The 23595-nt window shown below is 36.3% G+C and overlaps 1 protein-coding gene across 1 annotated transcript in view; it reads left to right on the top strand.

Moving 5' to 3' along the window:
• LOC306878836 (ubiquitin carboxyl-terminal hydrolase 43-like) overlaps window positions 1–23595 on the top strand; it is a gene marked incomplete at its 3' end in the record, with an annotated part of 99275 nt that overhangs the window by 68459 nt on the left and 7221 nt on the right. Inside the window, exons 7-12 of the mRNA XM_079431395.1 lie at window positions 40–202; window positions 4284–4392; window positions 8383–8483; window positions 17227–17304; window positions 17460–17589; window positions 22069–22396. Of these exons, the coding sequence (XP_079287521.1) occupies window positions 40–202; window positions 4284–4392; window positions 8383–8483; window positions 17227–17304; window positions 17460–17589; window positions 22069–22396 (909 nt within the window). The remainder of the gene's footprint in view (window positions 1–39; window positions 203–4283; window positions 4393–8382; window positions 8484–17226; window positions 17305–17459; window positions 17590–22068; window positions 22397–23595) is intronic.

Below are 23595 nucleotides of genomic sequence, written 5' to 3'. Positions count from 1 at the left end.
GTATTTAATGACATGCTTATTTCTTTTTATCCATTGTAGGGTTCCATCACTCCCTCCCTTCCTCGCCATACATTGCAAAGCCCGAAGGTCACAGGTTACCACCCTCAGGGACGTTATCATCAGAATTCTTGAATCAGGGTGGTTCTTCAAAGATCCTCCTGCTAATCTGCAATGTTGCTGGGTCTGGCCAACAAGCTACAAGGTAACCAAAACACTACATATTAAACAGCAGTGTTTCCTAACATTGTTTTGCCAACTGAACACCAAGTTGTTTACCAGAGATTTTGAGAAATGTTCTAACCCATTCAGTGGACCCTTTGATGGACAGTGAGTCAGAGCAGTGATTTCTGTACATGTTGTTTAAAATTCAGTGGTACTTTTTAAGCCTGGCCTACAATATTGTGTTATGGACCATGTTAATTTATTTTACAATGCTTTCATTGCAAAAATTATACAATTCTCCTTTAAAATACCCTCTCAGATTGAAAATTTAAACCTGATACAGCTCTTTTAACTTTTGCTGCAAACATTGAATCAGTATGATTTAATATTCTGTCCCACTTTTATGTGCAGAGACAATTGTAAGGCAATTGAAACAATAGTATTATACTACTGATAAAAATTCATATACTTATATTTTACCTTGTGTTAATGAAGGAGGTGTAGCTGAACTTTAACTTCTTTACTTTAGCTAAAGTGAACTTAACATGTCTTGTTTTAAACAAATTCATACTTTTATCCAGAAAGGATGCCGTAAATTTATTAAAGATGACCGTCTGAAATATTACAAACAGTGCTATTTCAAATGAATACTCTTCTTTTACATTTTTTCAAACAATGTGTCAAGGTTTACACACATGTATTAAGCAGCACAACTGTTTCCGACTGTGAAAATGGTCAAAGGTGATTCTTAAGCACCAAATCCACATATGATGTGATGTCTAATGGATCATGTGACACTGAAGGCTGGAGTAGAAAACAGTTGTTTTAAATTCTAATAATATATCACAACTGTACTTTTTACATCAAATAAATGCAGCCTTGGTGAGCATAAGACTTACTCAAAAACATGACAAAATTTTGCTGACCCCAAACCTTGAATGGCAGTTAAATATATGATAAAATGAATGATTCAGCTTTATATGTAACGTGTTATATGTGTAGGGATGTATTTAGATTTTGAATTGTTTGTTTTACCTGTTTAAAAATATACATAATAAATGTATTAAGTATTTGCACCAAAAAAGCAGACTGGTGTAATGCTGCAGCATTCAGTCTTTTGCTATAGTTGCAAGAGAAAGTTCAAGATGCACAAAGACATTAATTCATACAAGTCAGATCAGTCAGCTCTGTCGGAATCAATAATCCAAGTAAGTAAACTGCAGAACAGGGATCATCTTGCATGCTCCACCTACAGCTTCACTGACCGCCTGGACTCTGGGGAGTGCTGCATCTGGCACAGTCTTCGTCACTAACCTTCAGCTGTCAATCAGAGCTGCACACAGTCTCGCTCCCTCACCCGTGGACACAGAGCTATGGGTGGAAACAGATGACGGGTATTCCCCTGAAACACTTACAAATGTCAAGTTGACATTTTAGGGCCTAAAGAAAAGGGAGAGAAAGAGAAAGAAAGTGTTTGTGTACCGCACCTTAATGGCAGATGCCTGCAGCCTCTGGCCCACATTTGATATGGGAAGTTGTCTTGCTCTTTCAACGTTTGCAACAAAAGTTAAAAGAGCTGTTCCAGGTTTAAATTTTCAATCTGAGAGGGTGTTTTAAAGGAGAATTGTGTCATTTTTGCAACGTTTGATTCTGTTCCAGCTTAATGTGCGGAGACAACTTTGTATCCATTCATAGGTTCAGTTCCCTAAAGAGTGTGAGTGCATTGGTTCTATGAAACTTTCAAAACATTGCTTTGAGTGTCTACTTCTAATTCATCCGCTGTTGTCAGGCAGGTCTACCTGTAATATCTGATTTCTGGGAAACTATTTTGCAGAGTGCTTGTGAAATCTTATTTATTTGTGTAGTAAGTTAAGAAAAGTGGTAAGTTAACAGTTAACAGTAGTAAGTTTTTTTTTATTTATTTATTTTATAGTTGATAAATGATGACCAGCTAGTCATCATTTATTCATTTATTATATTTATCTGAAACTTATTTCTGCAGTTTATACCACAATAATGGACTGATGTGAAAACAAATTAATTAATAAAATTGCACAGAAGTCTGTACCAATGTTTGTACAGAAAACACTGGAAAAAATATTGAAAAATATTTATAGACTGTGGTCAGAATTTCTCCCCATCCACAATTTCCACAGACTATTTAGTTAAAGGGTTATTTCGCCCAAAAATTAAAATTAGCCTGTGTTTTACTCACCCTCAAAGCATCCTAGGTGTATATGACTTTCTTCTTTCAGACAAATCCAATCAGAGTTATATTAAAAATTGTCCTTGGCCCCTCCAAGCCTTACAATGGGGTAAGCGGGTGCTTTTTTTCAACAGTCCAGAAGACGTGAAATAAAGTGTGTGCCGTAATAAAATTTACATTTACATTTAGTCATTTAGCAGACGCTTTTATCCAAAGCAACTTACAAATGAGGGCAATGGAAGCAATCAAAATCAACAAAAGAGCAATGATATTCAAGTGCTATAACAAGTCTCAGTTAGCTTTACGCAGTACATGTAGCAAGGTTTTTATTATTTTATTTTTTTATTATACAGTATAATAAATAAAAAGAAAACAGATAGAATAGAAAAAGAATAGAGCAAGCTAGTGTTAGAGGCCTTTTTGCTTTTGGTAATTGTATAATAAATAAAAAGAAAACAAACAGATAGAATACAAAAAGATTAGAAAAGCTAGTGTTTTTTCATGTATTTTTTTATGAATAGAATTAGAATAGAGAGTGCTAGAGTTAGAGGGTAAAATAAAGATGAAAGAGATTTAGCTGATTCTTGAAGATGGCTATGGATTCAACTGCTCAGATTGAGTTGGGCAGGCCATTCCACCAGGTGGGAACATTTAATGTAAAAGTCAGTGAAAGTGATTTTGTGCCTCTTTGGGATGGCACAATAAAGCGATGTTCACTTTCAGAACGCAAGCTTCTAGATGGCTCATAAGTCTGAAGTACTGAATTTAGGTAAAGGAGTGCAGAACCAGTAGTGGTTTTGAAGGCAAACATTAAAGTCCGCGTGAATTGACTATATTTATTTTGTTAGCACACATTGCTATTTTTGTGGTGAACAATTCGTCCATGCAAGTCAATCCACAAAAAAAAATGTGTTTGCCTTCTTAATCTTTAATCCAAATTTGAAAATCCTCCTCTTCTCTAAAATGATGGGCCTTCTCTGATGACATCAGTGAGCATGACATCCTTAACCACGCCCCTCCAACTGTCAGTGTTCATTTCTGAAAGAAACGCCTACTTTACTACATCCAATCAATTCGCAGTAGAGAAAACAAGCCATGCCTTCTATTTTCCTCATTAAATATTCTGTTTCTCTTGGAAGTACGTCACAGTACAGAAGTAAAAATGGTTGCAAACTTCCGGTTCATGCGGACTTTAATGCCTCGAATTTTATGGGAGCAGCTATTGGTAGCCAGTGCTAATTGAAAAACAGGTGTGACGTGCATTCTTTTTGGCTCATTAAATATTAATCTTGCTGCCGCATTCTGGATTAATTGTAAAGGTTTGATAGAACTGGCTGGAAGACCTGCCAAGAGAGCATTGCAATAGTCCAGCCTGGACAGAACAAGAGCCTGAACAAGGAGTTGTGTTGCATGTTCCGAAAGAAAGGACCTGATCTTCTTGATGTTGAATAAAGCAAATCTGCAGGGCCGGGTAAGTTTAAGCAATGTGGTCTGAGAAAGTCATCTGATCATCAAGGTTTCTGGCTGTTTTTGAAGGAGTTATGGTTGATGTGTCTAATTGGATGGTGAAATTGTGATGAAATGATGGGTTTGCTGCACCACAAACAGTTCTGTCTTGGCAAGGTTGAGTTGAAGGTGATGGTCCTTCATCCAGCAAGAAATGTCAAAAAAATGTGAATAAAGGCCTTCTGTAGATAAATCAGATAAATATCCATATTTCAAACATAATAAACACTTTCTTCTCACTTCCGCTGACTGTCGTACGTGGAAGCCGTTCCTGCAGATGACGTAAGACGTCGGCGTTGTGTGATTAGTGACGAACATGGAGGGAGAAAAACTGTGCCCCCTTAGTCTTATAAAGTCAAACGACTGACTGATCCTGTCACTCATTTTGACTTTCTCTTTTTCTCTCCAGGTTTGGGCCTCCAATCCTGATGAGAGTAGAAAGGACTCTGTCTTGGGATCATCTACAACAGAGTGTCTGCAATAAGCTTTACTTGTTTAAAAAAAATACAATCATAAAGGTGAGTGTGAGCTGAACATAAATTACTAGTCTTGGTTAGCCGCATATGCTGTGGTTAGAGTTAAAGTAATTATAGGATACCGAATCTCTCTTTATTATGACAGAAGCCCCTCTGTAATTATGACACCTCTCTCCCTGCAAGCTTAAATATGCACATGGGAGAAGGATCATCATAGAGACTAATGAGTTGAACAGGCGATTGAGAGATGAAGAGAAAGAGAGACGGTCATGAGTATAGATTATTTTTCACTCGTATTAAATACACACCTGTTTGAGTTACTGATTGAATATGAACAAATGTGCATATTTTCAGTCATTTACTTTTAGATACATGCTGAAGAACCTGATTATTGTAAGTTCAAATATACAACAGGAATGTCAATATACAGTGTAAATATATCCGTTTTCCCAAAAAGAGAGACTAGTTTAACTTTTAAAGTTTGAAAAGTCAGGGAATCATCTTGAGTTAAAACATTAAATACATTTTAATCAATTTTAATCACTATAGTAGAAATATGTTTAACTGACTAACAGCTTACGTTTATCAAATTAACTAATGCATTAAATGCCACTTTGAGCAGCAATTCTTTAAAACTGGATATAATTGTGTTGTAACACCGGTCCTGTTCACTGACTCTGTATTTTATGCTAATTCTTGCGACTTATTTTTGCTTACAATATTATACCTGATAGATTGTATAGGAGCCTTGAGCTGCACAATAAACTAAACGTGTTAGAGCGTATTTCAGAAAATTAATGAGAGAGAAAGACACAAGAGATCTTACAATGTCTCCTAATTGGTTCAGTACAACAGATTGTCCAGTACTGCAGAGAGCAGAGTTGTATTGTTGTAATGTCTTCACACCGTAATAAATTAAAGGACCAATATAAACTCACCTTCTCAAACAAAAGATTGCTGCCGTTTTCATCTGTTCATTGGTTCCTATTAAATCTTTAATTTATCACTCTGTATGCTTGAGTACAGCTCCATTTTGCTCTATTTCTGCTTTAAATTGCATCTTTAGAGCCTGATGTTCCTCTCTTCCTCAGTTCCACTATAACTCATGCTGCTGTCATTTCCAGAGAAAGAATGAAACAAATGCCTTTTCAAAACTGTTAATGCAATAAATTTGTTAATGCAAAGAATGTGATATTATCAGGAAATGATCAGGTTTTCATTATTTTCAGCGGTGCTAGAATATTTATAAATCAAGATTTTGAAATGTTGTCACTCATGAATTGACAGAATTTTCCAAGAAGTATATATGGTTATTAACATATAATTAAAAAATAATGGGGTAAAAATTCTGTTTAACAGGCCCTGGTATATTCAAACATAAACCTGGAGGTTAAAGGGTTAGTTCACACAAAAATCATAGTTCTGGCATTTAGTTATTCTCATGTTGCTCCAAATCCGTAAGACTTTAGTTCATCTTGGAAGCACAAATGAAGTTATTTTTAATGAAACCTGAGAGGTTTCTGTTCCTCCATTGAAAGTGCATTCCACCGAAAGTTGATTAAGAGATCATAAAAGTGATACATATGAATCCAACTGTTCAATTAGTCTCCTGAAGAGGCTTGATTGATTAAATGACAACCATATTTAGGCTCTTATTCACGTATAAACATTGATCAACACATATATAACATTTCTTGGTCATAGACATTTCTGAGGACTTCTAGAAAATCATTGTTGATGCACCCCAAGCTGGAAAAGATTCAATCAGATTACAGTACATATTGAAGTATACAAGTGAAAGAATCTCAGATGCAATGTTACTTTACTTTTGAGTGGTTGTCTAACAAAAATCACTCCAGGAGCAAGACAAGTAATACTCAAAGAAGGGCCCAAGGGTAACACCTAAGGATCCCCAGGCCTCTTTTACGTTGTCTGAGATTAGTGTTTATGAACCGTCACCATCAAGCAAACGCAGGACCAGGAATGGTATGCATGCCACTGATGCCAGCACAGCAATGAGCAGTGCTGGGTAATAACTGATTACATGTAATCTGGATTACATAATAAAATTACATTTTAAAATACTCATAATCAGATTACAGTTACCTTTTATGGATTACATGATTACATATTATTCACACAATGGCATTAAATTATTCATAATTTATTGATTCTCCCTAATTCTTCTTTTTTTCCTCTTTTAAATGTTCCTTTCTAAAAAAGCAACTGTGTGTCATACCATTCAGCTTTGATTACATTCCCAAAAATAGACAGAAAGAAACATTCCAAGGAATATATTTTCTTTCCCTTTGCTTTTTTATATCAATATAGTATGTTTAATAGTAAGTTTAAAACGTTTGATAAAAAGTAATATAAAAAGTATTCCGAAAACATTTCCTAAAACGAGTAGCATAGATTATGTTACTAACTACAGTTTTCTTCATGTAATCTGTAATCACAGACTACAAGTAATCTACCTAGCTCTGGTAATGAGAAAACCACTGCTCTCCAAGAAGAATATTGCTACTCATCCAAAGTTTGGTGTCTCACGTGGGTGAGACAGAAGACTGTCTTGTGGACATATGAGGCCTAAATATAACCATTGTTTTAAATGAGAAGCATTACATTTGGGGGAAACCAAAACAGTGCATTCAATAATATGAGCCTCATCCCAACTGTACAGCATGGTGGTGGCATTATTATTGTTTGGGGCTGATTTGCTGCCTCTGTACTAGGCTTGGCATCATTGATGGAATGATGAACCCTACATTTTCTACAGTGTCCAGTCCTTGAACTGAAGCTAAACAGAAAGTGGGTCCTGCAACAAGACAATGAACTTAAATGATGTTTTATTAACAAAGTTCGGGAGGAGCACATCAGATAATTAGCCTAATTAAACACAAGTGGCACGTAATCAAGTCAATCAACTCATGGATGTAAATACAGCTGACATACCTCCACTCATTTGACGGTCTATCAGCATCCCTCCACCACCCCTTCACCACCAATATCACTAAGTTCTCACCATACTACGGGGGGATACTCTGGGTTCGGGCCATTCCCGAGCTCAGAGCCCTTCCCCAGGATAGCACGCCAACTACGTATTACCATACACGCCAAATACGCATTACGTAACTCGTGCTAAATATATGTAAGTAAGAACTCGTGAACACACAAATAGATCTGATCCCCAGTCACAGAACATATTTGATTGCCATTATTGTCACTAAAGCTGGTCAAACCAGATTCTGAAGGAAAAGGTTCACTCTTAAATCAACATTAGCAGAAGATCTGATCTATACAAACTATTGCTCAAAAGTTTGGGTTAGTAAGATTGGTTTGTTTGTTTGCTAAAAAAAAAAATTGCACCAAGACTACAATTATTTGATCAAAAATACAGTACAACAGTAATAGTGTGATATATTATTTAAAAAACAAATGTTTTGTATTTTAATATGTTTTAAAATAAGATGTATTTATGTGGCAAAGCTGAATTTTCTGCAGTCATCACTCCAGTCTTCAGTTATCACATGATCATTCAGAAATCTTTCTAATATGCTGATTTAGTGCTCAAGTAACATTTATTATTATTGTCAACCTTGAAAACAGTTGTACTGCTTAATATGTCTATTCAGGATCCTTTGATTAATAGAAAGTAGCATTTTTTGTAACAAGGCAAGAGGTTTTACTGTCACTTTTGATCATTTTAAAGCATCCTTGCTGAATAAAAGCATTACATTAAAGAAAAAACGTACTGACCCTAAACTTTTAATTGGTAGAGTTGGTCAAATTTATTCAGAAAAGCAGACCATTTGAAGGGTTCACAAACTATATAGCACTGTTCACATCCTTATGTCATTACAAACCTAAATGCTGTTATTTTTCCTATGGAACACTAAATTAGAGTTTTTGAATAATCTTTATGCAGTTCTTATTCACATAATGACTTTTAGTTAAAATAAGCTACACATGGAGTGAATCAATAATTTGATGTTATATTTGTGCTAATGAGCTTTATTGTGCCTTCTACAGACTACTGAACTGTTTAGGATTCGTGTGGTGGGTGGGTCGGCTTCCTGCAGTTACCTGTCTCCCCACGACAGCAGACCTCTGTGCCACCCAACCGTGGACAGGTGAGCCCACATAACCCAGCCGAGAAAAAACAAAACACTAAACATACACTACCGTTCAAAGGTTTGGGAGCGGTACAATTAAGTCAATGTTTTTGAAAGATTCTGTCTACGGTTGATGTTATTTGATCAACAACATAGTAAAAACAGTAATAATGTAAAATATTATAATTTAGAATAAATACTTTGTATTTGAACAGACTTTAAAATATAATTTATTCATGTGATGCAAAACCATTGCATTTCCAGCAGCCATTACTCCAGTGTCACATGGTCCTTCAGAAATCATTCTTATATGCTGATTTGGTGCTCAAGTAACATTTCTTACTATTTTCAAAGTTGGAAACATTTGTGCTGCCTAATATTTTTGTGGAAATTTTGATACATTTTTTTCAAGATTCTTTGATATATAGAAAGTTCAGAAGAGCAGCATTTATTATATATATTTATTAATATATATATATGTGTGCACACAGTCATCAGCATACTTGGTATTTTCACAAAGAAGGCTGTGAAAATTAATCTGCATTGTTAATCCTTTATTTTAAAAAATTACAAAAATCTAACCTTTCATTGGATAATAAGAATTTAAAATGGGCGGAAATATCGTTATGAAATAAATGTTTTTTCTCAAATACATGTTGGACACAATTATTCACACCCCTAGAAATTCTTATGAGTAAAATATCTCTGAAGTACATTCCCATTCATATTCACAATTTTGAGCACTCCAGGGGGTTTATGGACATGCAATTATCCAGCCATGGTTTCCTGTTTCACGGAAATATAAATAGGAGGGAAAACAAAGCCCAAATTCCCTTAATCATCCATCACAATGAGAAAAACAAAAGAATATATTTATGATGTGCAGCAAAAGATAATTGAGCTTCACAAATTAGTGAAGTGGCTTTAAGAAAAGAGCTAAAGCAGTGAAAATTCCCATTTCCACCATCAGGACAATATGAATCTGCCTGGAAAAGGACGTGTGTCTATGTCGTCTTAATGCACGGTGAAAATGAGTGGTTTGAGTGGCTAAAGACTCTCCAAGGACCACAGCTGGAGAATTGCAGAAAATAGTTGACTCTCGGGCTCAGAAAACCTTAGAAAAAAATTCTCCTCACTCATCCAAAAACAATCTCCAGCATATTCAGTTATCAGACACAACTGGAACTTCAAATAGGACTGGCTTCTATAGTCAGATGAAACTAAAACATTAGCATTTTAGCAGCAAACACTCAAGATGGATTTGGTGAACACAGGGATAAAAAGTACCCCATGTGTACAATGAAATATACTGCTGTATTTTTGATGTTATGGGCTGGAGGTTGATGTTTGATTTCTGCTGGAGGTCCTGGACATCTTGTTTAGACACATGGCATCATGGATTCTATCAAATACCAACAGATAAAAAATCAATAAGTGACTGACTCTGTTAGAAATCTTATAATGGGCCATGTTTGGATCTTCCAACCATACAATAATCCAAACACAAACCTCAAAAACAACACAAAAATGTCAAAAGTTTCAAAAGTGAAAGTATCACTTTCTTTAAAAAAAATAAAAAATCATACTGACCCCAAACTTTTGAACTGTAGTGTATGTCTAGAAATTCCTTGATACAGAATGTTTTCTGTACACCCTAAATGCTCATCAGTGGCGCTAAAGTTAATATATCCAGCTGCTTTAAACTTTTTAATTGGTCTCCAAACACCCACATCACAGTATTTTAACCTAGTTTGCACTAATTGTATCCTCTCCTCTGCATCATGATTTTTGAGGCTCTAGAGAGACAAACCCAACAAGCCAAAGCATGAAGAGCTCATCCTCTCAGTGATGTAGGTGTAACACACACAGCCTCGAAAGCCAATGATCCATTTCTCAATTTAAAGAGCTTAAAACTCAGCTCCACAGTCGTGATGGCAGCCTCATTTGCTTCTGTGCCTGCTATTCTGTGCTGTTTTCCTCCCCCTGAAGTGAATATAACAGAATTATGATGTTTTTATTTGTGAATGTGTTCTACTTTAAAGTTTAATGTTTTTAAATTAGAGTTCAGTAAAATGGAATGGATCCTTAGAGCAGATTATGTATGAAATCACAAACTAAGGAGTGTGTCTGTGTCTGTCTGTTTCTCTGTCTGTGTGTGTGTGTGTGTGTGTACCTGGTATTTATCACATTATGGGGACCTGATGTCCCCACAAGAATAGTAAAACAAGTAAATGTTGACCTTGTGGACATTTTTAGGTCCCCATGAGGAAACAAGCTTATAAATCATATAGAATGAAGTTTTTGAAAATCTCAAATGCAGAACGTTTCCTGTGAGTGGTAGGTTTAGGTGTAGGGTTGGTGTAGGGCGATAGAAAATACATGTTGGACAGTAGAAAGACCATACACACATGCAGTGTGTTTGTGTGTGTGTGTGTGTGTGTACTTGGTATTTCCTACATTATGAGCACCAAATGTCCCCACAAATGTAGTAATACCAGTAAAGTCTGTCCTTGTGGGGACAGCTTATAAATCACACAGAATTAAGTGTTTTGAATCTAAAATAGCAAGTTTCTGTAAAGGGTAGGTTTAGGTGTAGGGTTACAGTAAGGGGATATAAAATACAGTTTACAGTAATATACCCACAAAAAATGGAAACCCGTGTTTGTGTGTGTGTGTGTGCGTGTGCAGGGGCGGACTTACTCATTAGGCAAAGGTAGGCGACTGCCTTGGGTCCCCAAAAGCCAAGGGCCCCCTAAAATGCTTTTCATATACAAGATGCGCATTAAGTGCGGACACGCAAACGGTTGCTGTTTACGGTGTTTATTACCACAACAACTGTCTGCGTGTCCGAGTTGAACGTGCTCCTTGTATATCCTGCTTGTAGCAAATGAAAAATATTATGCATCTGAAGCTGACTGCCGCATGAGCGTGAGGTCTCTCTTTCCCAGCACGAAATTGATTTTATCAGACGATGGCACGGTTATAAATCAGGATTTTTGTGCAGATTAACATCTTGGAAGGGAGAGCTGGTTATATACAGTTGTGGTCAGAATTATTGAAACCCTTGGTAAATATGATCAAAGAAGACTGTGAAAATTAACCTGCTTTGTTAATCCTTTTGATCTTTTATTAAAAAAATTCACAAAAAGCTAACCTTTCATTGGATAATAAGAATTTAAAATGGGGGGAAATATCATTATGAAATAAATGTTTTTCTCTGATACACATTGGTCACAATTAACGACACCTTTTTATTCAATACTTTTTGAAACCTCCATTTGTCAGTTTAACAGCTCTAAATGTTCTCCTATAATGCCTGATGAGGTTAGAGAACACCTGACAAGAGATCAGAGACCATTCCTTCATCCAGAATCACTCCAGATCCTTTAGATTCACAGCTCCATGACGGTGCTTCTTCTCTTCAGTTCACCTCACTCATTTTCTACAGAGTTCAGGTCAGAGGACTGGAATGGCCAGCAGAAGCTTGGTTTTGTGCTCAGTGACCCATTTTTGTGTTGTTTTTGAGGTTTGTGTTTGGATTATTGTACGGTTGGAAGATCCAAACATGGCCCATTATAAGATTTCTAATAGAATCAGTCACTTATTGATTTTTATCTGTTGGTATTTGATAGAATCCATGATGCCATGCGTCTGAACAAGATGTCCAGGACCTCCAGCAGAAATATAGGCCCACAACATCACAAATACAGCAGTATATTTCATTGTACACATGGGGTACTTTTTATCCCTGTGTTCACCAAACCCATATTGAGTGTTTGCTGCTAAAAAGCTCATTTTTTAGTTTCATCTGACCATAGAAGCCAGTCCCATTTGAAGTGCCAGTCCTGTCTGATAACTGAATATGCTGGAGATTGTTTTTGGATGAGTGAGGAGAATTTTTCTTGAAATCCTCCCGAACAACATGTGGTGATGTAGGGGCTGTTTGACAATTTTTTTTAAGGTTTTCTGACCCCGAGACTCAACTATTTTCTGCAATTCTCCAGCTGTGATCCTTGAAGAGTCTTTAGCCACTCAAACGCTCCTTCTCACCGTGCATTAGGACGATATAGACACACGTCCTCTTCCAGGCAGTTTCATAACATTTTATGTTGATTGGAAATTCTTAATTATTGTGGTGGAAATGGGGATTTTCACTGCTCTAGCTCTTTTCTTAAAGCCACTTCACTAATTTGTGAAGCTCAATTATCTTTTGCTGCACATCAGAAATATATTCTTAGTTTTTTCTCATTGTGATGGATGATTAAGGGAATTTGGGCTTTGTTTTCCCTCCTATTTATATTTCTGTGAAACAGGAAGCCATGGCTGGATAATTTCATGTTCATAATCACCCTAGAGTGCTCAAAATTGTGAATATGAATGGGAGTATACTTCAGAGATATTTTACTCTTAAGAATTTCTAGGGGTGCAATAATTGTGTCCAATGTGTGTTTGAGAAAAACATTTATTTCATAATGATATTTCCCCCCATTTTAAATTCTTATTATCCAATGAAAGGTTAGCTTTTTGTGAATTTTTTAAATAAAAGATCAAAAGGATTAACAAAGCAGGTTAATTTTCACAGTCTTCTTTGATCATATTTACCAAGGGTTTCAATAATTCTGACCACAACTGTAGTCTTAATGGATCACGTTTCAGTCACTATTTCATATTCATCCCATTGTCTGACAAAAGAAACAGAAAAATATACCAATGAAAACAGTTTTATTGAGAATTTAGCTGCATAAAAATACAGTATGTGGCACAGAGAGGCAAACAAATGTAATAATAAATGTACATTTTGCATTTTCTGAAGAAGTGAGCTGACCTGTCCTGCAAAAATGTAAATTGCTCAGTGCAAAGAAAGAGAAGTAATAGGAACCTGGTATTTCTATGTTCTTTTTTTCATGTGTCTGATAGATATGAACAAGTTCTTTGAAAAACATCTATGACCTTTGAAACATGTCTATTAAAAACTTAATTTAAGTATTAATTTAAGGTACATTTAGAACAGAAAAAAAATGTCATTTTCATTTTACCTGATAAAGTATCATTTATAATCTGAGCACTGCTTTGTTTACAGCCATTACCGGGGAAACTGCTATATTTCTGACGTTCCAAAAGCACCTCCTACTGGCAGATAATGAATGTGCATTTTCAATAATCCAGTCTGCTGGGGGGTTTTTTCAGACCAATGCGAAAATCCACCCACATAAATCAGTTTTAAATAATATAATAATTTATACTTCTGACTCATCCCTTTTCTTAAAAAAAATAATAATAATTTTTTTTTGTTAAAACTTGTATCTCAACGGTAAATCAATTGCTGTTTTGTGGTCTACAACATGAAAGAATAAAAGTGTCTGCTAAATTAATAAATGTAAATGTAAATGAAAGAATCCCTTTATAACATATACATGAAAAGGTAAATGTGTGCAAATGTATAGGGCCCCATTCCTATATTTGCCTGGGCCCCCCAATTCACTAAATCTGCCTGTGTGTGCGTGTGTGTGTGTGTGCGTGTGTGTGTGCATGTGTGTGTGTGCGTGCGTGCGTGTGTGTGTGTGTTTAAATTAAAAATAAATATTAATACAATTTTTTTTTTCTCTGTTAAATGAAACTCAAGTGGTGTGACCATTAAAGCCATCGTGCAACCAACGCGTATATATAATTGGGTAACACTTTATAATAACTTTCATTAATAAATCATTAACAAACATTATTTAATGCTAAACAGATTAGTTAATATATTAAAATAGCTAGAAATATGAGATAATGTCCTTGTTAATGTTTACTAATAAACTTACTAAACATTACCTAGTTATTAATAGATCATTATTTCATGTAAAATGAATATGCTTACAAATGTCATCAAACTTTCTGTTCATTTGATCATGCTCTTCTTGAAACTCTACAGATGATTTTAACATATGTTATGCAGTAATTAAAAGCTTTTGTTAATGCACAACTTTTTTGCTGCTGTTGAGGTGTGATATGGGTAAGGTTAAGGACAGGTTTGGTGGTATGGGTATGATTACGGGTTGGTTAAGGGGTCAACAGTGTACTGGGGTCAGTTTGATTAATATAAGGGAACACATTCAATATGTTTACATTGTTCAGTATTACATTGTTTTGATAAATGAACAATCGTTTTCTTGGTAAACTGATTTTCTTTTTCCTGTTTATATAGGAATAATACACTCTAAAAAATGTTGGGTTAAATACAACCCAGTGCTGGGTAAATATTGGGCAGAACACATGCTGGGTTGTTTTCAACCAACAGTTGGGTTAAATGTTTAACCCAACCTTCTGGGCAGTAACCCAACTGCTGGGTAAAAACAACCCAATCGCTGGGTTCATCCGTATTTTACCCAACGCTGGGGTTTTTTAGAGTGTATAACTTTTATAAATAGTGTATAAGGCAATAAAACATGTTTTGCACCCAAATTATAATGTGTGTTACCAAATTGCTAGTGTGTTACAAATTGCTATAGCAAGCATTTAGCTAAAGCTAACTAACTACCCTTTACAGGAACGTCGTTACGTGGCACTAAATGATTAGTAAACGTTTATAAACATTTACAAATGATGAATAGTTTCAACTAGAATGGGTACTGCAAAAACATTAACTAATGATTTGTAAAGATTTGTAAATAGGGTGAATTCAGGTCATTTGGGACACTTTTTGCCATTCAGATGACTGCTCATAAAGATAATAATGATTAGTAAACCTTTACAAATGATGAAAAGCTTATCTGCAAAAACAAATTATAAATGTTAATTTTGTTAAGACAAGTAAATAGTAGCCTAAACAACAAACAATGACCAAATTGACCTTTACAGACTGTGATTATGATTTAATATGTTAACGTGAATAGTTTGTGAGGTGTTTAAATGACTAATTAAGCTAATTTTATGTGAACTCAAGTTTAATGACATTTGGTAGTTCAAAAGTACATTAACAAATAATTTCTTCAAAATCATTTGTAGATTTTTAAAAAGCACATGAATTGAAAGTTCAATGACATTTGTAAGCATTAACTATACCAGGATACTAGCACTGTACTTTTTTGTTTGGTGCAGATTTGAAAAATATGAATGTTGCAGAGGTGTCTGATCATCTCTTCTTACCAACACTTCATTTTTGCACTCTCATCCATGTCTGTCACTGTATAAATAGGTTGTTTATTTGTAATTATGATGTTCAGATGATAGCAGAGACATTCTATTTCTCATGTGGTTACCTGCTGTTCTCTGACGCAAGCTGCTGCTCTTGTGTTCTGAAAGCCAGCAGTGTTTAACTGTGCAAGTAATTAAGTTTGTCAGCCATTGCTGAAGATGTATTCCTTCATCTAGAGGTTTCACAAGCAAGATTGAGTTAAGAAGACCACGTTATGTAATGACAGGAAGCATATGGTTGCCACAAACATTTATCATCAAATAGATTGTTCGTACGAACACAAGTTAAGAGAATGGAGAAAAAGCATCCAAAGTTAGTTAGTGTAACTCCAGAAACAAAGTTGTGTGTGTGTGTGTGGCTCCCCAAAGTTCAGGTTGAGATAAGGTAAATTGTTCAGTGTAAGACAAGATAAGTTGTTCGGCGCGAGATAAGAAAACCCTTGTGCATGTGTGTGTCAGAGCTTTCTTCTCAATAGACCAGAGCTGATGAATTCAAGTGAATTCCCCTCACGTCTCTGAATTATTGTTCCCTGCATTTAAATCCTCTCAGAAACAATCGCAATTAATGCAGACGGACTGCGTGTCAGAATTAATCTGGCTTTAGCCTAGCTCTCAGAAAAACTCAGCCATGCTCCAGTCACATCTTCAAATTACCCTGCACTCCTTTTTGCCACAGCTTTTCCCTTTGTCATATTTGATCGATTGTTTGCAGAATTGCACAGGGTGAACAGTGAGGGCTTGAACGCTGTGTGTTTTTCCTCTCTCTTGTGGTTTAGCCTGGTGATTATTGTCATTTGTGTCCATAGGCCATATTTGATTGATTTATTTTCTCATTCTGAGAACCTGTAATGATAGTGAGACCTGCAGATGAATCCAAGTGGTAATTAACATGAGTAATAAAAAGCTAATTTTAGACTTGCAATTTTGAAAGATAAAGTTGCCATTGTTCTGACTTTTTAGCCTTTTCTCTATCCCTCTGACTTTTCCTCATTCTTTTGTCTTTTGTAATGATGAAATGAGTGAAAGTACATGTTCGAGAAAACGAAATAACATTAGAGCCGTATCGCAGTGGTGTGACATTTGTTATAGTCGAGTCTGGTCATGAGCCTGTTGCATGTCATACCTCCTGCCTCCCTCCTTTACTGCACAATCAATGGCCAAAAAAAAACTTGAATTAAATTATAATAAAAAATACATTACTGTATATAAACAGTTGTGTCGCTTAATATTAGTGTGGAAATCATTAAACCTTTTTCTGAAGTAATAGAAAGTTCAAAAGAACAGCACTTGTTTGAAATAAAAATATTTTGAAACAAAAGTCTGATCAGTTTAATGTGCTGAATAAAAGTATTTACATCCTCAAAAAAATCTTACTGACCCCAGACATTTGAACAGTAGTGTAAATTCAGTTTAAAAATATATTTTTAAACAAAATGGCAAAATTGAACAGATCGACAGTGTCAGTGTGCCAAATGATGTACTGCCTGAGACTGAATTGATTATGAACTTCACAAAACTGATTATAGTTTGCCCCCTAGTGTCTGAATACCGAACTCACAATCTGAATCATGTCCTTCTCTCACAGGGCCCTGAAATTATGCGGTCCTGGCGGCCCTCTGCATGTGAAGCTTGTGATTGAATGGGAGAACAGGGTCAAAGAATGGTAAGATACATGCTGCTTCATAAAATGCTCTTATTAAAGGCAGACCAGTCATTTAATTTTAAACCACCCTAAGTGTCAAGTTCCCAGTATTAGTAAGAGTCTTCTCAATAATATTTTTTAAAAATAATTTTATGTGTGATTCATATCTGTTTCAGTCTCTTTGGTAACATTCAAGAGGAAGTTATTGAGGATGCAGAGAGTGTGAGAATCCAGCAGCAGAATCATGTACAGCAGCACAGCTGCACGCTGGATGAGTGTTTTCAGCTCTACACCAAAGAGGAGCAGGTACTCCTCTAGTCACACTCTCTCTCTATATATATATATACATATTAATTGTAATAATTCAATAATTAATAATAATAATCCAGTGAGACTAATCCAGGAGTCTGACAACAGCCAGTGCTCCACACAGAGATCTGATCTCATCATCATGCAGTCTGTCTGGAACAGTGTTGTGCAAGTTACTTCCAAACTGTAATACATTACAGATTACTTGTTACTGTTATTTAAAAGTAATTCCGTACCTTACAATATTACTGTCTCAGAATTGTAATGCGTTACATGACTCCTGTATTAAATATCTACAGAAGTAGAGCTTAACATTCTAAAATGACAAAATGTACTAGAGCCCTGCTCTAATAGCAAAGTGTTTATATTTCGTTCCGGCTTTTTATTAAGTTAATTTACAAAAAAACGTTTGGAGCATTTTTTGTTCATTAAATACGTTTTTTCTTTCTTAAAGTAACGGCCAGCGGCAGACCGGCAGGCTGATCATAGCATATGTTTGATCAATTTAGCCTTCTCAAATCATCATGACTTGCCTAAAATAAAAAATCTATAGATATACTAAATCAGTTCAAGCATATAACAATGTTTAAACATTAAACCTAGATAAATGTGCCCTGCATCCAGTATTTTGTGCGGAGAGTAGAAGCTAAAGCGCAGGACATGGAGGCACCAGCGCAATCAATTACCATTTTTTTTAATGGAAACAACTTACGCCGTAATTTTTGCTCATAAAGGTAAGAGTAATACATCATTCGTAACTGTAAAGGGTCTACTTTTATTTGTGTGCACTCACAATATCAACAAAACGTCGTGCTTTTACACAACGTTTTTTTGTTGGCAATGACAGAGGTCAAACGTTTTCTGTAAATCTTCACAAGGTTTTCACACACTGTTGCTGGTATTTTGGCCCATTCCTCCATGCAGATCTCCTCTAGAGCAGTGATGTTTTGGGGCTGTCGCTGGGCAACACGGACTTTCAACTGGATCATTGTCACCAGTGTGTTTGGGATCATTGTCATGCTGAAAGACCCAGCCACGTTTCATTTTCAATGCCCTTGCTGATGGAAGGAGGTTTTCACTCAAAATCTCACGATACATGGCCCCATTCATTCTTTCCTTTACACGGATCAGTCGTCCTGGGTGCTTTGCAGGAAAGCATGATGTTTCCACCCCCATGCTTCACAGTAGGTATGGTGTTCTTTGGATGCAACTCAGAATTCTTTCTCCTCCAAACACGATGAGTTGAGTTTTTACCAAAAAATTCTATTTTGGTTTCATCTGACCATATGACATTCTCCAAATCCTCTTCTGGATCATCCAAATGCTCTCTAGCAAACTTCAGACGGACCCGGACATGTACTGGCTTAAGCAGGGGGACACGTCTGGCCTTTGTTACTTTGGTCCCAGCTCTCTGCAGGTCATTCACTAGGTCCCCCCGTGTGGTTCTGGGATTTTTGCTCACCGTTCTTGTGATCATTTTGACCCCACGGGGTGAGATCTTGCGTGGAGTCCCAGATCGAGGGAGATTATCAGTGGTCTTGTATGTCTTCCATTTTCTAATAATTGCTCCCACAGTTGATTTCTTCACACCTATTGCAGATTCAGTCTCCCCAGCCTGGTGCAGGTCTACAATTTTGTTTCTGGTGTCCTTCGACAGCTCTTTGGTCTTGGCCATAGTGGCGTTTGGAGTGTGACTGTTTGAGGTTGTGGACAGGTGTCTTTTATACTGATAACGAGTTCAAACAGGTGCCATTAATACAGGTAACGAGTGACATTCAGCCAAGTATGGTGACCCATACTCGGAATTCGTGCTCTGCATTTAACCCATCCAACGTGCACACACACAGCAGTGAACACACACACACACCGTGAACACACACCCGGAGCAGTGGGCAGCCATTTTATGCTGCAGCGCCCGGGGAGCAGTTGGGGGTTCGGTGCCTTGCTCAAGGGCACCTCAGTCGTGGTATTGAGGGTGGAGAGAGCGCTGGACATTCACTCCCCCCACCTACAATTCCTGCCGGCCGGAGACTCGAACCCGCAACCTTTGGATTACAAGTCCGACTCTCTAACCATTAGGCCACGACTTCCCCCTAAGTTACAGAAGTTACAGAATTTACAGGTCTGTGAGAGCCATGGCCTTCCAAGCTCACTGCCCTTGAATACCAGTGTAGTTTTGTAATCGATCTATGAGTATGTCATGGTCTATAGTGTCGAACGCAGCACTAAGATCAAGTAATAATAGCAATGAGATGCAGCCTTGGTCTGAAGCAAGAAGCAAGTCATTTGTAATTTTAACAAGTGCAGTTTCTGTGCTATGGTGAGGCCTGAAACCTGACTGAAATTCTTCATAGAGATTTTTTGCAAGTAGGAACACAATTGAGCAGACACAACTTTTTCTTTAAAATTTTAGACATAAACGGAAGATTTGAAATGGGTCTGTAACTTGCCAGTTCATTAAAATCTAGTTGTGGTTTCTTAATAAGAGGCTTAATAACCGCCAGCTTGAATGGTTTTGGGATGTGATAACGATGAGTTAATAATATTGAGAAGCGGTTCTTCTGCTACAGGTAACAACTCTTTCAGTAGTTTAGTGGGTACAGGATCTAATAAACACGTTGTTGGTTTAGATGCACTGATAAGTTTATTTAGCTCTTCCTGTCTTATAGTTGTAAAGCACTGCAGTTTTTCTTTGGGTGCGATGAATGAAGCTGAAATACTAGACGCAGTAGAATCTACATTTGATATTGTATTTCGGATGTTATCTATTTTATCAGTAAAGGAATTCATAAAGTCATTACTATTAAACTGTGAGGGAATATTTAGATTGGGTGGCGTGTGTTTATTTGTTAGTCTAGCCACTGTGCTAAATAAGAACCTTTGCACTCTCTATTCAAAAAATAAAACTTAACACTCTAACTGTTGCACTGGTGATTCCTTTCAATTTGTGTAACAATTCTTCCAAAATAATGTTTGGGTTCCACATTAAAAGCAGAATGCAAAGTTAGAAAGACATGAGGGTAACTTAATAATGACTGAATTGTCAACCAGAGCTGAAAAATGCCACAGAAAATGAGTTCCTCTTATTTATTTGTTACCTAACATTTGATATATTTCATAATGTTCTATTCTAGGTCTGTCTGCTTATGAGTTTAGTGCCTCTGCAGACACTGAAGTGGCCTGTTGCTCTCATCTGTGTGTTGTTGTCTCAGAAGAGAATGTTTAAGGATATGAAGTGGATTTTGATGAAAAGGAAAAACTAAAATCAGCTCTGAAAACATGGACTGAACATGAAGAAACCAAAAAATACTTGAAACAGTGATTACACTGAAATCTCTTATGATGTAGAGAGCTCTACAATCTAACATAAGAGCCAACCAATTATATAAATCTGTATTCTAGCAGAGCATTTATGTTGTTAGGATTTTCAGGATCTGAATCAATTATGTTGCTAGGATGTCAGGAGCGTTTGATTAAATTTTATGAAGCAGTCATAATTGTTCAGATCGAGAACTTATTTCAGTTCCGAAGTATTTCACCAAAATGAACATAATGCTGTGTTTTTTATATGCACTCTCATTGGTCAAAAACTAAATTCTGCTGGGCAAATGTTGAATAAAAACTGTTATTTTTTGACACAAGTGGGAACTAATGCAGTACAAAAGGTTCTCTGTGGAATCTACGCTTGCAATTCAAGGCGTTAGACCTTGCGATTAGAAGGACCAATCGCTATTCCATATTCAAGATTATTCAAGCTGATTTAAAAACCCACTTGAGGAGCAAATGGAGCTGGTGTCCCACCTACCGTCTTTGTCTCTCACATCCCACATCCTCTCACTCTCTTTCAAAGGTCACTCTGAATTCATTCTTTTCTATATACTGCCTGTTCTTGACAAGTACCACTTGATAAATCTTACCCATGAACCCCTGAGAGTTACCTCATCATGATTGGCTCCACAAATTATTATCGATCCTCTAACAGTGTCATGTCGTTACTGAGGCAACACTTCTAGGACTTCAGTTATGGGGAAAAAACGCTATTGTCATAGTGTGTGCAGTGCATGTGAAAAAATGGTTTCCAGCAGGAATTAAATCATGCCTTTTTCTGTACCACATATTTTGAAGATATAAATAACAATTTACTGATGGTCTGCAGAGGTCCCGTAAATATTCAAATGCTGTTGTCCTTTACTCTCTGCATGTTCACTGCAATCCAGTTTGTCGCAGCAGTGTATTCCAGAGATATAAATGTTTTACTGCACCACACTGAGACAAAACAGGTTCAGATAATGACATGGCTTAGCTGACCATGGAGAAACCTGCATTTTAACAAACCCAAGAAAGAAAATGTTATTTATTATTTACCTGTGATTTTGAATCTCACATGGGGAGCAACTACATTGATTTGTTGTCTGTGACATACATCACAAATTAGTTCTGGACTGTTTATAGCAAATGTTTTTATTCCCCTTGCAGCTGGCGCCAGATGATGCGTGGAAGTGCCCCCACTGTAAGCAGATGCAGCAGGGGATGGTGAAGATGAGCTTATGGACCCTGCCTGACATCCTCATCCTGCACCTCAAGCGTTTTCGGCAAGTGGGCAAACGGCGAAACAAGCTCTCCACCCTCATTCGCTTTCCGATAAGCGGTCTGGATATGACTCCCCATGTGGTGAAACGCAGTCAGAGCATGAAGAATCTGGCCCCGTGGCCTGCAACTTGGAAACATGGAGATACTGACTTTCTTTATGACCTGTATGCAGTCTGTAACCACCACGGAGGCATGCATGGAGGCCATTACACAGGTGAGTGTGCTGGGATCTCTGATAGTAAGCAGCAAGGGGTTGTTTGTCCATTTAAAATGCTTTTTTTTCTTTTATAATTGTTATGCATGCAGTTTTTTTAACTTCAACTATAGAAGATTTTGAGTTTCATTCAGTGACATACAACTATAAAGTGACTTTTTACACTGTCACTAGTTTATTTGTCATATTTTAATACATGAATTATAGGTGAATTTGTATATGCTGTGTCTTATATTCTATGCTGGAAATATTAATAAAAGGGAGGTGGGGGGTTGATATGAATGAAATGTCACCACAAATCCTAGTAAATCATATAAGCAGGTATATAGGAATAAAGAAAAGAAAATAAGATTTAACAAAAACAGATGAATCCTACACATCCACATTTAAAATACAAAGCAGTCAATGAGAGCAACATTATAATCAATAATAGCCAGTGATAACCTAACTCAATAGATCAACAGTCAAGTACAATTAGTCAAAATACATGCATTACATACTCCTAGTATTTCTAGTGTCTACAATTACTCCTATAAAAATAAAGAGTGAGTTAAATACTTGATAGATTTCAGTAGACAATGAATTCTTACCAACATGTCATGAAATAAGTAATACAAACTTGGTACAAATGTACATGTCACCGTATTAATTTATCAATACAAAAATATAAATATCTAAATATCAACATATACAAATAGGACCCTGGACCACAAAACCAGTCTTAAGACGCTGGGGTATATTTGTAGCAATAGCCAAAAATACATTGTATGGGTCAAAATTAAAGATCATGTTCCATGAAGATATTTTGTAAATTTCCTACCGTAAATATATCAAAACATAATTTTTGATTGGTAATATGCATATAAGAACTTCATTTGGACCATTTTAAAGGAGATTTTCTCAATATTTAGATTTATTTGCACGCTCAGATTCCAGATTTTCAAATAGTTGTATCTCGGCCAAACATTGTCCTATCATAATCCATACATCAATGGAAAGCTTATGATTATGTATATACCTTAATTTTGAAAAATTGACCCTTATGACTGGTTTTGTGGTCCAGGGTCGACAAATATGTAACAAATATACTATGTAAACTACATTGTACTAAATACTAAATACAAATATATACACATGTTCTCTACCATATTAAAAATCATCAAATATCAATATTACAATATGACATTAAAAGGAAGCTC

Source organism: Barbus barbus (assembly GCF_936440315.1).
Source record: "Barbus barbus genome assembly, chromosome: 13".
Lineage (NCBI taxonomy): Eukaryota > Metazoa > Chordata > Actinopteri > Cypriniformes > Cyprinidae > Barbus > Barbus barbus.
The sequence above is the reverse complement of the archived record's forward strand: the minus strand, read 5'-3'. Positions and strand labels throughout refer to the sequence as shown.